The sequence below is a fragment of the Vicugna pacos genome, chromosome 19, assembly GCF_048564905.1.
Source record: "Vicugna pacos chromosome 19, VicPac4, whole genome shotgun sequence".
In the NCBI taxonomy this organism is placed as follows: domain Eukaryota; kingdom Metazoa; phylum Chordata; class Mammalia; order Artiodactyla; family Camelidae; genus Vicugna; species Vicugna pacos.
The window spans coordinates 42010807-42026387 of NC_133005.1; the positions used below are offsets into that span (position 1 = coordinate 42010807).

Genomic DNA, 15581 nt, shown 5'->3' on the forward strand with positions numbered 1-15581 from the left:
CCCTGCGCATGCGCACCTCACTCAATAGAGGCGCTATGCGCCTGCGTCGCTCCAGCCCAGCCTCCAGGGGCGAGGAGTGCGCACGCGCAGCCCGCCCCCTCCAGAAAACGCGGGAAAAGCGCTCCCCCACCCCAACCCGGCCAGAAGTGCTTGTGGCCTCAGGGAAGAGCGATTTCGGGCAGAACCAGAGTTCCTGCCCCCGAAGATTTTCGTTGCTGTAGGTCCTCATGGCCTTTGCGCCCAGCGGTCCTGAGGCCTCGTTCTTCGAGGTTTTGGACCAGCACAGGGCTTCCCTGCTGGCCACGCTGAGGAGAGGTGGCGGGGAGCCCGCGGGCGGGGGGACACGCCTGGCCTCGAGGTATAAGGGCTTCTCTGGGGCGCACACGCCCGGGAGTTGGAAAGCGAGGACGTTCCTGGGCCAGGCCGGGCTTGAGGTGCTCTGTGGGGCAATGCTGGGCGCTCTGCCCGGCTCCCGGCGTCCAGGCCGCGGGAGGGGCCTGGGTGGCCCACCAGCCCTGAGCCCCCACAAAGGCCCTCGTTTAGTGCCCCCCTTTTTTCTGCTGTTAGCTCTTACTTTGAACTCAAAAACTCTGTTGACGGATCCCTCGTGTCTTCTAGAATGTTCCGGGAGCATTCCCACAGCTGAGTTCACAGGTTTCCTGAGACCCAGTTTGGGGAGTTTGGGGAACAGTTTTGGCTTTGTGTTTGTTTAAAAAAATTTTTTTTCATATGTGTGTGAAAATTTACGTTAAGAAGCTTTCAGGTTTGTTTGTTTTTTTTTTGTAAGACAAAGTGAGGGAAAATGAATGCTGTGAGTGCTCACTCAATAAGTGTGTTTTATCAAGATGAGCAAGGAAGTCAACACATTTTTAAGAGGTTTATAGGAAGAGAGTGGGGTTTTGACTTGAAAATGAAGAGAATGTACATTTCTTTAAATCACTTAAAGCAGTTAGTGGGTTAGCACAGAGTGTGGTGCTGATAAAATCAATTACAGAGATTTTCCTGCTACCCAACTTGGAGTTAACTGCAGAAAATATGTTTACATTATTCACCACTTTTCCTTAAAATGCTCTGTCGTTTTGCTTTCTTGATCTGCATTTCTGGTTTGTCAGCAAAGTTTTTCACTTAAACAAGTTACTGTCTTATATTTTTAAGCCCAAATCAACTACTGTAAAAACAAAAACCCACAAAGAAAGTTTTACAGAAAGGATTTAGTTTGAGGGAGAATTTAGGAGGTTGAAGGAAAGGAGGGAGTGGAAGCCCCTTGTTTACATTTCAGACGTAAATCTGATAGTTCTAAAGTTGGTCACAGTGTTACTGTCTTGTAACATTTTTTTCCAAACTGGAAAAATGAATGAGATATTTGAGTCAGTTTTGCCTTTCAATATTAGAAAATATTGAGTGTTTTGAAATTTGTTTCCTAATACATGCATTTTCAATAAAAGTTCTGAAGTTTGTGGAAATTAGAACACTATATTTTGTGCATTTCCTAGATTTAACTTGATTTCCCTTCCTAGGCAATATTATGGTATTTATAACTGAGCAACATTTTTTGATGCTGATGGCTTGTGAAATTAAAAGTCAGCTGACAGAAAACTGGGCCAAGTCTTAGTAATTTTCTGTAAAGTGGCGTAATAGTTGCCAAGTCTTTTCATGGTAGTGATTAAACTTTTTTATTTTTGTATCACTAAAATTTGAAGGGGCTGATTTAAAGCATAAGATCAATTTGGGTAATATGCCACAGCAAAAAGTGTTTCTTTTGAAATCTGTTTTGCATTGCATTTTGGGGAAATAAAGCCAAAGCCAATATTACATCAATTTTAATTAAAACAGTTATCAGTAGTATTTCAAGTCAATGAGTTTGTATTTAAAGTAGGTTGATGGGAAGAGTGGATAAAAATATAAATTATATCGTCTAGTTATTAATCAAAGAGGGAGATATTACTTCAATGGGTAATTGAGAGGTAAAATAACAAGCAAATTAAATTTCTCTGTGACCACTATAAATATGGTTGTTGTTTTAAGCATTACTGATGTCAGAATTCAGTGATAAAGAATATTATTGACGTAGATTACCTAGTCTTAAAAAGCACCCAACGAAATAAAAAGTTACTTTAATGTTGATCTCGGGAAATGTTGCATATTGTAAAAGTGTAGTTTAGAATTAAGATTGAATCATGGTATATTTATTGTTTCAGTTCTGAGGTTCTTGCATCTATAGAAAATATTATCCAAGACGTAATCACAAGCTTGGCAAGAAATGAAGCACCTGCATTCACAATAGACAACAGATCAAGCTGGGAAAATATAAAGTGGGCATTTTGCGTGTTTTTTTTTTAATGAAGTATCTGTGTCATTATTTAAATTTATTTGAGTTAGAGTTCTAGTTGGATTTCATTCTTTTTATTGCCTTTACTCTGCTAAAAAGGATTTAAGGCCGTTTACAAAATACATACCATACAGGCAGGTTATATAAACTAGAAGTAGGTGTGAAAGATAAGGCAAAGGGAAAACAATGCTAGGAACAAAAAATGGAGCACCAAAAGAGGTTAGAATTCAAAATGCATATGATAAAGTCCTGCTAAAAATAGGCTCCAGGCTTGGATCTAAGCTTTCAAGCACTCAGAGCAGAATATCACCAGTGGAATTCTCATCTACACTGCAAAAGCAAACCACTTGCTCAGGGGAGCTACAACCAATGCTAATATTGAGACCAAAATAAACGTACCTTGAACATAGAGCACATTTCAGTGGCTATTTCTCCTAACAAGATCTCCCCCTGAGAAGTCACGTGTCCAAGAGGGTAAAATCAGCAAACAGCTTTATCAAAGTCCTAGAACCTAGGTATATAGTTTGTTTCTTTCAGATCCTCAACCTATAGGCACCTTCCACTAAATAATAAAAAACATTATAAGAACAGTCCTCCATAAGAGTTATAGAAATATAATTTAAGTAATTTTGAGGCTCCTTAGTGACTAAGTATTCTTTTATAATAAATATAATTAATATAGCTATAAACTTTTGAATCATGTTTTGCAAGATGGGTTTCACTAAGCCTTGAGACAAGCTGTCAACCTGGCCTGTTTGCCTGGTGCCTTCTGCCACCTTTAGGACAGGCTTGGCAGTTCAGTTTAACAACCTAGAATAATTGTTTCATTCAATGTAATTTTTAGACGTGAATTAAATAAAATGTTCTAAAACTTATTAAATTGAGTAAAATAATTAAATAAATAAAGTGAGCAAAATGCTTACTGTGAACTATTTGAAAATAGTTCACATACCATAAATGTCCTCCCAGGAAAGAAATACACACACACACACACACACTCACACATCATAATCAAAGGTATTTAATTGATTTATTTTAAACGCTTTCTTTTAGTGCTCCTGTATATTGCAAAGCAAATTACCTAATTATCACCTGGAATTATCTAAGTTTATAAACAAGGTTATCCTAAAACTTCAGTGCTTACATGGAGAAGAAATGTGGATTTAAACAATGTTCAGAAGGAGACATTAAGTGTATACTGTTTGATGTTCAGAAGTCAATTCTTTTTATTTTATTCCTTTGTTTTAAACAAAATAACAGGTTTGAAGATTCTGTGGGTCTTCACATGATATCTCATTGTACCACAAGAAAAATCAAGAGTGATTCACCAAAATCAGTTAAGAATTTTGGTAAATTAATCTTTCTTAGCTTTTTGTAGTAAAATAAATAAATTTTACCTTCTGGGTTTTAGTTGCTCCTAGCTAAATAATTTTACTTATTCTTTAATAGACCACCTTGTATTTAAACTTACAGATTTTTGCATTGTCAATAAACATGGTAGTAAATTATTATTCCAAAATACATTTTCAAGGTACATGATTCAGTGGCAAAGTATTCTTTCAATTTTGCTGTACATAGAGCATTTAATTTTATCTGATTCTTCAGGCAATTATTATTTCAGTACTTAATACTTCTATTTTGGAAAGATAATTTTTGTAATGTTATGGAAAGTAACTGGGAACAGTTAAAATCCTTGATAGCAGTATGTTTTGAATTAGTAAGAGAAATGAGTAACTTGTTTGTTGCATCTTATTTTCCAGCACTAATTCTTAAAATACTGTCCACGATTTATAAATTAGTACAGAGCAACACTTATGCAACCAAAAGGTAAGTACATTGTTCTAATAAATTATGCTTTAAAATACAGTGTGGGATTTATTGGGGTTAACTTTCATTATATGTTTTGAAAAGTTACATAAAACTAGACTTTGGAAAATGAGTTACTTTGTTTGTATGTTGTTGTCATCCAGTTAAAGCTTTCTTCAATTAATACTCCAATACTTGTCATATTCAAAGAGAATATGTCTAATTAAAATTTTTATTTTTAAAATTTTCGTAGAGACATATATTACACTGACAGCCAACTCTTTGGTAACCAGACTGTTGTGGACAATATTATCAATGATATTTCCTGTATGTTAAAAGTGCCGAGGAGGAGTCTACATATAGTAAGTACCATTTAATACAAAACATTTTAAGACAAAATGTTTGTATTAAAAAAATTGTAAGAAGTGGGGAAAATACAGCTCAAATGCTAGAGCACATGCTTAGCATGCACAGGGTCCTGAGTTCAATCCCCAGTACTTCCTCTAAAAATAAATAAACAAATAAACCTAATTATCTCCCCCCTCAAAAAATAAATTAAATAAATAAATAAATGGGTTTTTTAATTGTAAGAAAAATAAATGTAATCTGTGCCTTCTTTTCACATTTGTGACACTATATTTTTCTCACTATGAATTTAAACAACCTGTTCTCAATGTAATCCCTTGGATAAATGACTCAAAACAGATGAATTATCAAATATTTTTCATTCCTAAATACACTTACATATCTTCTCCTTCATTTCTTAAATTCCAAACTAAACTAAAATGTACATAATTCAGCAGATGAACATGAGAAAAATGTTTCAGATATGTCTATCATTTTTTCAGCTATCTACATCAAAAGGTTTAATTGCTGGCAATTTAAGGTATATCGAAGAAGATGGCACCAAGGTGAATTGTACCTGTGCAACAGTAAGCATCATGAGTGCTTTCACATGCTTTAACTCCATTTCAGATCCTTTGTTTTTGAAATACATTTTATTTATTGCTTTGCTGTGCAATTTGGAGCTTAAGATTTTAAAATAAAAACTGTCTTGTTTTGTTAACAAAGGATGACTAGGTATGTGCTTTATGAGGTTGTACATTGCATAGTTTCAGAATATGCCAATTGTGAAATGTCATGTTGAGATGAATATATACATTCCTTCTTAAAATGTACTGTTGTTTTCAGGGAGAGTATGGCTTGACCATGTCAGCGTGGTTATTATGTAATCCGCATATAGTCTTCTGGTTCTGATATTAATATGTTTAATACTAAACTGTTTGCTAGGCTTTGGTGTGTAAAAGCCCACAGTAGCAAACTAGCACAGCAGTTGGGAAAGGACGAGGAGGCTGCCTAAGAGATCGTGCATAAGACAGTCTTTCCTTCACCAGTCTCTGCTTTTTAAGCTACATATCTTTAAAGTTTCCAAGAAGTTCTCACCTGCTGGGAAGTAGTTAGGGTCGTGTGTCTGTTTTCCTACTGAAGAGTAAATCTGTGTCCTGCTCTTTCCTAACTAAAGCATAGACCTCTGATAACAGGTATATTTTTTAAAATGAAAGTATGAGATTTTTGTGATAAATTTTAAAATGTAGCTACACTTTTTAAAAAAATAAAAACTGTCTTGTTTTGTTAACTTAGGCTGTTCCTGTGTCATCTAATATTCAAGGAATTCGAAGTATCCTTTGAGTGGGAAAGCTATTTAAACTTCTATAATGTTCATTCATTCGTTACTTTGATAAATCAAGCCATCATAATGTATACCCAACAAGCGAAACCTTATAGTGGACAAGATGCATACATCGAGGTCCTTTTTTTAGGATTCTTTTAGGAGCTCACCACCTAGTAGGAGAGATAGGTATCTAAAATACTGTGCATGAATAGAAATCTCTTTACCTTCATATATTTGAAGGTAAAAATGAAAATACTATATCTATAGTTGCTTTTGAATTGATTTGTATGGTACCATTACTTAGTTGGTGGTTAAAGTGAAATACTCTTGCCATAAATTTATCAGCCTTAACTTCACAGATTTAATTACAGATGCGAAATTTCTATTAATTGTAGAAAAAGACGCAACATTTCAGCGACTCCTAGATGACAATTTTTGCAACAAAATGTCTCCGTGCATCATGGTTACGGTATATTATCTACCTTTACCACAATTCCAAGACTAATACAGTACTTTGGTGGTTGATAAGAGGGGTTTATAACATCATTTATAAGCTTGGACAGCATTCTGTCATCAACATGGTGCATCCATTGGGATTATAGAACAAAAATTTCCAGAGTGTTTATTTAAACATTCTCAAATCTGACTGAAATCAAGGTGATGGTCCTGGTTCCTAACCACCAGCGATTTTCTAATACCGTGGTGAGTTTACACAGGCTCTCGGTGTCACCCTCACACCATTCCCACAGGGGCTACTCGTCGTGACCACAATATGGTAACGAGGGCTTTGGGCAGGATTGAATGAACCAGAGTTGCTCCTTGTTCTTCCCCATACAGGTTTGTAAAGCAGGTATTTTTTTTTAACATAAGTGCTCAAAGAATACAGAAGTGTATGTTGAGATACACAGAGAACTACAGGCATCAGATAGCAAAGGGTGAGTGAGCTTCATGCTGCAGTAATGTGAGAGGAGTTCATAAAACTGGGGTGACCGATGACATCTGCTGGACTGGGAAAGAAAGAGCTGAGAATAAAGGAAGCTTGGGGTGTGGGTCAGTGGAGTGATGACAGTAACAGAATGCACCAGGTTCCCTTCCCCCATCCTGGCCTTCTTCCACTTTTATAGATCAGTATAAAAACCTAGTTCTTTGAAGGAAAAAAAAGCTCATCGACTTACAATTCTTCTGGCTTACTAGATTAACAATAAGTATGATGCACAAAAATAAAAATGGCTTAAAGATGTAAATATAAGATAGGACATCATAAAACTCCTGGAAGAGACTATAGGCAAAACATTCTCTGACATAAATGGTATCAATGTTTTCTTTTATTTTTTCCTGTTTTTTAATTGAAGTATAGTCAGTTTACAATGTGTTAGTTTCTGGTGTACCGCACAATGAATATGCATATATTCGTTTTGATATTCTTTTTCACCATAAGCTACTGCAAGATATCAAATATAGTTCCCTGTGCTATACAGTATAAACTTGTTTATCTATTTCATATATACCAGTCAGTATCTGCAAATCTTGAACTCCCAATTTATCCCTTCCCACCCCCTTCCCCCTGGTAACCATAAGTTTGTTTTCTATGTCTGTGAGTCTGTTTCTGTTTTATAAGTAAGTTCATTGTCTTTTCCCAGTGTTTTCTTGGGACAGTCTCCCAAAGCAATAGAAGCAAAAGCAAAAATAAACAAATGGGACCTAATCAAACTTTTTTGCACAGCGAAGGAAACCATAAACAAAACAAAAAGACAATCTATGGACTGGGAGAAAATATTGGCAAATGAAGCAGCCGACAAGGGCTTAATTTCCAAAATATACAAACAGCTCATATAACTCAATAACAAAAACCAAACAATCCAATCAAAAAATGAGAAGACTCAAATAGACATTTCTCCAGAGAAGACATACAGATGGCCAACTGGCACATGTGCTGTGCTGCCTCTCCATGTCCCTGCTGTTAGATATTTTGGCCATTTACAGTAGTTTTTGTCATTTTAAATAACACTGCAGTGGACAGCTTTATGCATGTCAGATTTTTGTTATTTCTATTTCTGCTGAAATACTTCCTTAGGATTATTTCCTAGGACTAGGCTAATTAAGTCAAAGTTATGGAGCTATGTAGGCTTTTTACCCTGTTGTATATATTGTACATTTTTTCACAGCCAACATCAGTCTTCTACCACCTGAAACTTAAGGTGAGGGGGTCTCACTTTTAAGTTATTAATAAAATAAGGATAGGAATTTATCAGTTTCATTCTACTGAAGTTAAAATACATGATTTCAATCTTGCTTTTAGGGAAAGGGAGTACCCGATCTGAATACAAGACTTCTAGTCAAGAAGCTGTGGGACACGTTTCACATTCCTGTTTTCAGTCTTGTAGATGCTGATCCACATGGTAATTTATTGTTGGACTATTTGAAACAATAGTCATAATTAAATCAAATTTGTAGCACTTTTCTGCTCATAGAATACTTTCATAAAGTGTTTGAAAAGAATGTGATTATTAGATTAAAATTAATGATTGTAATCATTTGAGGCAATCTGTTGTTTTTTTGCCATGCTAACCTGAATCATACATTTTTCATTGCTAATGTCCACAAAAATAAAAATTGCACTTGTTAGATATAATTATCTAACCTGTACTATTCAAGAGAACTAATTTTAAAGTTAACTTTCTTTTAACAGGCATAGAAATTATGTGCATCTATAAGTACGGGTCTATGGTAAGTAAAGAAAAATATTTTGTCCTTCTCACTATTGAGATATTTTATATTTATTGGAGTGATTTCTTATCACTTATCAGCCCCTAGTACACTGAAGGCCCCCAAAATGTATCAGGGAAGCTACTGTCCTAGCCTAGGGTCACTCTGTTTTGGAGGCTGTGATTCCAGCTTCCAGCATGACCAATGTGACTGCAGTTGACAGAGTGAGATTATCTGTGGGCAAAAGGCATTAATTATCCTCCACTCTCCTGGCCTGCTGAAGTAACTGTGGGCCCTCAGCATAATAACATTGTCTGATCACCAGGTATACCCTGAAAATTATATATAGCCTTGAATTCTGACTTTACGAATTCCAACCATAAGGAGAAATGAAAAGACTGCCAAATTTCATCACCAAAGACTGTAACTACCATACATCAGTGGTTCTCAAAATGTGGTCCCGGATCTGCAGCATCAGCACCACCTGGGAACTTGTTAGAAAAGCAAAACTCAATCCCCATCAAGACCTCCTGAGCCTTCTAAGGGGGGGGGGGGGCCCTCCAAGGGATTCTGATGCATGATAAAAGTTGGGGAACCACTTTGTCCCTGATGTATATGTTTAGGGCAGATGAAAAGGATGGTGGAGCAAAGTGTTAAGGTATGGAATCACAACAACAAATGCAGGTCAGAGAGGTTCCTTTGTAGTTTTACTTTACAGGAAATAATACAGAAATACTACAGAGCAGTTTTACAACCTTCACTGAAAGTCCAGTTTAGCTAAGCTCCTGGTGACTTTGTTGCTTTTGTGGGCTCTGGGGGTTTGAAGTCTTTCGTACTAGTCCTTTTCAGTAAGTTTAAGAATTGCTTTAAAGACAGGTATGCTAGTTCTCTGCCTTGGCTAAAGTACTTCTGCTCTTTCTTTTAGGCTATGTCTTTTGAAGCCCATAATCTCACGGTTCCAGCTATTAGATGGCTTGGTCTCCTGCCGTCTGATATCAAAAGGTTAGACAGTTGGCAGAACTAGGCTATTTTACATGATAACTCATTGTGATATGTAACAATCACCTCAAAAGTCATGACCAGGGAAAGCTCTTAACGTTTTTTACTTACATTGTTCACAATGACTCAGGATTATATAATTATGAATTAAATTTAATCAATACTTCTCTTTCAGTGAGTAAAAGACTTAAATGTATTTGGCTAATTGAACTTTCAGCTAAGCTAGAAGACATTTTTTGTTTTACCTTTATGGTCAAATTATTTAGTAATTTTTTTAGTACTTAGTATCAAGACATTGAAATAGTAATCATTGACAACATCATTTGTCATATGAATCAATTTTATCATAGATTTAATTTTTTTATTTCATTAAAAATCTCATTTTAAGATTACTTCAAATTGGGGAACCTAAACTTTGTCAATGTTAATGTATATATGTTCATTATAGAAAAAAACATCATTAAGTAACAAAAGTCATCTACATATGAACAGCTTTACCCGTATAGATTATTTGCTGCACATTGCCGTAACTTTTTCCAAAAGAATGGGATCATACTTTTTGTAACCTGCTTTTCTTACACAACACAATGCTATTGATTTTCCTTTTTAATAAACACATTCTCATGACCTCATTTGAATGTCTTCTACTACTGAGTTCCAATTCTGAATGTGTTTATTCAGTCAATCCCTCCTTGTTGGACATTTGGGTAGTTTCCAAATTTCTGTTCTGATAATGCTTTGTCTGACCCTCTTGTAACTAAATCTTTGCCTGCATCTTTAATTAGTCCCATAGGCTGAATTCCCAGAATTGCTGGGTCAAAGGGTATGCACATTTTTAAGGCTTTGACTGCCCTCTGGGTAGGTTAATTATTTTGTTTTCCCTGGAGAGTAAAAGCCCACCTGTCCCTCAGCATAGGACGTTATCACTTTATCATCTCTGCTAATGTGATATTTTAAAATATTTTATTGTTTTAATTGGCCAGTGAAAATTAAACATACTTACTGGATTTAAGCAGTGAGCAAACCTTGGTGACAGGTGCTCATTTTCTAAATATGGGACACGAACAGGTTTGGGGTAATCTCTGCTTCTTACAAAATGAAGACACAAAGAAAACATTCAATTTTTGATTTTTGAATATTTACACTTTAGTGACTCAAACTTTTGTTCAATTTAGCATATGTGTCATGGTCGGAATCCCTTAGGGGTGATCTCTTTGTAGGAAGATCGTTTCTAACAAAAATTTAGAACAGGATTTTATTAAGGTAGAGAACTGGAAGAAACTCTAGCTGTATCTCATAAATTCCATCAGTGCCCTCAAAAGCCACTCTAAATAAGGGTACAGTCAAAGAAGAAACAGTGGGATGGCTACACAAACATGGCCTTGAGGTAAATCCTTTAGTCCTCCCTTTCCATCAAATTGTCACCCTATCCAGGAGCTGCCACTGGCAAACGGTCATAATTATGGGGAAATTGAAAAAGACTATTTGAAACTGGAGCTCTCCTAGGAAATCCGGGATTTGTGACTTCAAAAAGCTGTCCACAGCATAAATCCTGGACCTCTCATGCTCTATTTTTAAAACACATACCAAGATAAAATTACAATCTACTTTTTAAAAATTTAAAACTAGACAGATGTGTGTATGTGTGTGAGCACGCATGAGTGCCTAAGTGAAAAGTGATTGACTAATTTCCTTGGCCTAGAAAATTCTCAATGAATTACAGAGAATTGAGTATTTAGTGGAACCTAAAATCCCACAGTGAATCTCTCTGCTGGCCACACACACAGGTGCTCACCACTTCAAGCCTGCAGGGCTCTGGCGCTGCCTCGGTGTTGATACACATGATGTTAGTGCTGTCGGCATTTGTTGCATAACCAGTGTCTATCTTTCTGTCATCATCTGCTGAGTGTGATGTGAAAGAAAACAACAACTTAAAACAGACTTCTACTATGATCTTGAATACTTGCTGGTCTAAGACATACCAGATCCCTCAAACTCTGGATTTGAAAGTAGATCTGTACTAATTTTCTCATCTGTTATTTCTGAGTTTCTTGAAGTTGTGCAATATATACAAATGAAATATATGTGACCTTAAAGTTACAGGAGCACTTTGTTTTCACTGATTTTTTTCATCTGTTTTTTTTTCCAGGTTAAATATACCTAAAAGTACTTTAATTCCAATGACAAAACGGGACCAAATGAAACTTGACAGTATCCTGAAGAGACCTTATGTTACTTGCCAACCATTCTGGAGAAAAGAAGTATGTTCCTTTTATAAATTCAAGTGTTAATATGTTTTGTTGTCTTTTACTTCAGTAGTGGCTATTTACATAGTATTTTGAAAATATCCTTTTTGAGATTTTGTGTAACCAACAACAAACGTGGCTCTTTGGCTGTAAATGGTCACTGAAACACTGAATTATGAATGCTGATAGATAAGATCAGTGGGATGGAGCTGATTTAGTTTCATCTTCATCATAGTTATATGCCTATTGTCTAAGGCTGTGTCATAGTTCATGGGGTGAAAAGAGAAGGAAACTATAAAGTCCCTAGACCATTCCTAATTACTGAAGCCATCCATACTGATATTTTTAGCTGTAGCAGCTCTAGAATATTCTGACAGAACTCCAGCAGAGGACTCTGGTATGATTATATTTTACTTTCACTGACAGATGGAAATAATGGGAGACTCTAAAATGAAGGCAGAAATTCAAGCTTTGACCTTCCTATCATCAGATTATCTTTCCAGAGTGTACTTACCTAACAAACTAAAATTTGGAGGATGGATATAAAAATATATCAGAATATAGCTTGTGATTGCAAGATGCTTTTCATTACTTTTGTTTTCAGTAGTAGATACTTATGTGAAAAGAACATATATTCTTAGTTTTATAGAGGTCAAATAAAATAATTTTCCATCAATTGTACTTTTTGTCAAAAAAATGCTGGTCTCTAATTTTCTCTACAAGGCTTTATTTTATCTTTCTCTGTAGGGACTGATTTCTATCCTATGTTCTAAAAAGTAAACTGTGAAAGAATGTATGTTATTTTGACTTTAAATTTTATTTGAAAAAATATTTTACACATATCATCAAAGTCTACAGAAATATTTTATTTACTTTTTACAATATAACTAATGTTAAGGCATGAAGTATATTACTAGTAACAAAAATAATAACCCAAATTTGAGAGGTTGCAAATGTCCAGCAGTTTCTTCTTACATTTTCCTTTGCCTTCATTGTGTAGGGGTCATACCTCATTCATTCACTTGTGAAATTAGTAATGTTTATTGAGAATAACATTTGCATTGATATAGTCTTCAGTGCTTGGTTTATTTTTTATTTTGAGCATGCTTTTTTATTAATAATATATTTATTTGAAAATTTTCCCCAGGGTTTTATCAGGTCTCACTGAAATTCAAGTCACCTGAATTCTTCTTTATTCTAGGTTTATAGAGCAAAGAACTTGTTCAATTTTAAGATTTATAGAAGCCTCAAATTTTAATAAGGCCCTTCTATAATAATAAAGATGTGATCTTTTCCCCTCATAAACCTATCTTTTCCAGAGATGAGTTTTATAATTTTATTCTGTACTTTCAAACTTTTAACTGCACTGAAAAGTTTCTTGTAATTATAAGCAAAAATGTGTATTTATAGGAGAAATTAAGAAATGTTGAATTAGTTATTTTATCAAGATAAATGTTAACAATAATAGTAGATATCATTTCTGAGAACTTAAATGTGCCAGTCACTGCTTACACATTTAATTTAACTCTCCCAAGAGCCTTGTCAGGTGAGTAATTACACTTATAATTTGCAAGTGAGAACGCTGAGGATGTTGCTTGTCCAAAGCCACACAGCCAGACGTGGCAGAATGGGGACAATAACAACATTTACCTCAAGAGCAGGACCAGGTACCAAGTGTCTGGGGCCCGGTGCAAAATGTAAGTGTAGGGCGCCTTGTTCAGAGTTATTAAGAATTTCAAGATGACAGCAGAAGAGAATTAAACTAAGCATGGGGCCCTTCTTAGCATAGGACCCTGTGTGACACACAGGAGGCACACCCATGAAGGAGGCCCTACTCAAGAAGTAAATAAGGTCACATATAATAATAAAAGAAAATACTTGCATAGCACTTACTGTGTGCCAGGTATTTTTCTAGGTGCTTTACAAGCATTAACTAATTTCATTTTCACAGAAACCCTATGAACTAGGTATCTTTCTTATCATCCTCATTTTACAGACAAGGCAACAAAGACATGGAGAGGCTAAGTAACTTTCCCAAGGTCATATAACTATCAAGCAGTGGAGGTGGGACCTAATCCCAGAGAATCTGGCTCTAAAGTTCACGCTTTAACCATGATACTGGTACATGCAAATTGTTTCACGAGTGGCAGGGCGTGCACACAGTTCAGGAAAGGTCTACAATTCTTTTTGTTGGCTAGGTGTCAAATCAAGGCTCCCTGAAGTCAAGCCTGTTATGTTATATTCCCACATCAGAACCAAATATTTCATTTGGAGAGTATTTTGGTATACTGTTAATTTGACTTGTGAGACTACTGAAAATTCTGAAAAATTTTTATGAATTGCAGGTTTTTCTTTGAATTTATACTATACTTCCTCCCTTAACATTTAATAATCATTGACCTTTAACAAGTTTTGTAAAGAAGAAAAACTACTAACTTAAAAATATGTAGTTAAGCCACAAAATATCTGGATTAGGTTATACTGCCAAAATAAGAAGAAATAAAAAAATCTACAATAGCCGTTAAAATTTGAAAGTAAATTTGAAAGAGTTTGCAGATACATTCAGTTTGGATAATTAAATTCATTTCAAGTTTATGATTTAAAATTTACTTTAAAAAATTTTCATCTATTTGAGAAATGAAAATGAGAGGTGAGCAAAATACATTGTAGTTTGACTTTGCTCCCTATCTTTATTAGATGCAGATGGAAAATGAATGTTAGTAGCTATTTGGGACCCATCTAGAATTCTAATTCTTAAGATTTGTTTCTAAAAGGGATTCCTGTAAAATAGGCAGTGATTTAAAATGGCAACTGACAACAGACATCCCCTCGACCATCTGCATTTATTTTGAATATTTCCATAATTTTAATCAAGCAAGAACACTTGGATTGGAATCTGTTTATAATTAAAGTAAATAAAAACTGGTGCAAAAAGATGTTCAGAGAATCTTGGTTTTTCCTTAAGGGCTCATAATCACTCTTGTAAAATAAAAGCTCTTGTAATATTCCCAGTTTCTGGGAAATTTAACTGTCATCATTGATGATCCTAATTGATCTCAGAAGGCATAATTTCATGGGAAAAAAAACTCTCCCATTTTGCACTTCCTACAAAATAGGCAAAAAACACCCTGGGATTTCCATCTGTGACTTCCCTTAATGAGTTTCTCAGTTGAGCTGTTTGATGTAGACACCTGTTCAGTGGTGCTGAAAAGAACCAGTGCAGTTGAAACTAAGCCACATGTACCTGTGTACTAAAAATATTTTCAATGGGGTGTTTTTGTAGTAAAATATTGAGAAATATTACTTCTGTTTGGACTTCTGTTCACCATTAAAGGTATTCCAAGAAAACACTGTAATAAAAACTAGCCAAGGTCTCCCTCTGCTGGTAGAAGCTCTACTGTTCTCTCAAATCCTTTAAAATATTTTCAAATCCTTGTTTTCAAGAATGGGTTGGAAGAGTCTGAGACACAACAGGAGGTTAGAGAAAACCGCCAGGTAAGACTGAGTGCTTTTAGACAGGGACCTATCTTGTATCATCGGCTTTGGATGGCCCTAATTCCTTGTAAAGCTACACTTAATGTGTGCTTCATTGCAACCAAGCTACTTATAAAATTCAAGACAAGGTAGGAGATGATCCACTTGGCACAGAATGAGGAAAAGATGTTGCGGAGTACTTATCAAAGATGATTGCAAGGTTTTGCTGGTAGAAGAGTTAGGTACAGGGCAGACTTCATTGGCTCTATTGCTTAACAGCTGTGTGATGTCTGACAAGTCACCTTACCTTTCTCAGCCTCACTTTCCTTTTCTATAAAATGGAGATTAG

The 15581-nt window shown here is 35.5% G+C and overlaps 1 protein-coding gene across 4 annotated transcripts; it reads left to right on the forward strand.

Annotated features, from left to right (window-relative positions):
- The first annotated feature begins 134 nt into the window (after nt 1–134).
- Nucleotides 135–12824, forward strand: SPO11 (SPO11 initiator of meiotic double strand breaks). Of its 4 annotated transcripts, none has more exons than XM_072944463.1 (14): nt 135–217; nt 2199–2312; nt 3590–3678; nt 4090–4156; nt 4389–4497; nt 4984–5067; nt 5777–5813; nt 6167–6276; nt 7973–8005; nt 8107–8206; nt 8497–8534; nt 9439–9515; nt 11662–11773; nt 12185–12824. In XM_072944463.1, exons 3-14 carry the CDS (start codon nt 3615–3617, stop codon nt 12302–12304), a joined length of 951 nt encoding a protein of 316 aa, XP_072800564.1. In that variant the 5' UTR covers nt 135–217; nt 2199–2312; nt 3590–3614; the 3' UTR covers nt 12305–12824. The 4 variants fall into 4 exon arrangements, with proteins under 4 accessions (XP_072800564.1, XP_072800562.1, XP_006214050.1 ...); XM_072944461.1 differs by having other exon boundaries at nt 146–358; XM_006213988.3 differs by lacking the exon at nt 7973–8005 and having other exon boundaries at nt 146–358.
- Nucleotides 12825–15581: the final 2757 nt, after the last annotated feature.

Coding starts and splice junctions, on each gene's coding strand:
- SPO11 (XM_072944461.1), top strand. CDS start 228: ATGGCCTTTGCGCCCAGCGGTCCTGAGGCCTCGTTCTTCGAGGTTTTG. Junction 6,277..7,972: donor CTCCGTGCATCATGGTTACG/GTATATTATCTA, acceptor ATTTTTTCACAG/CCAACATCAGTCTTCTACCA. Junction 8,006..8,106: donor TCTACCACCTGAAACTTAAG/GTGAGGGGGTCT, acceptor TCTTGCTTTTAG/GGAAAGGGAGTACCCGATCT.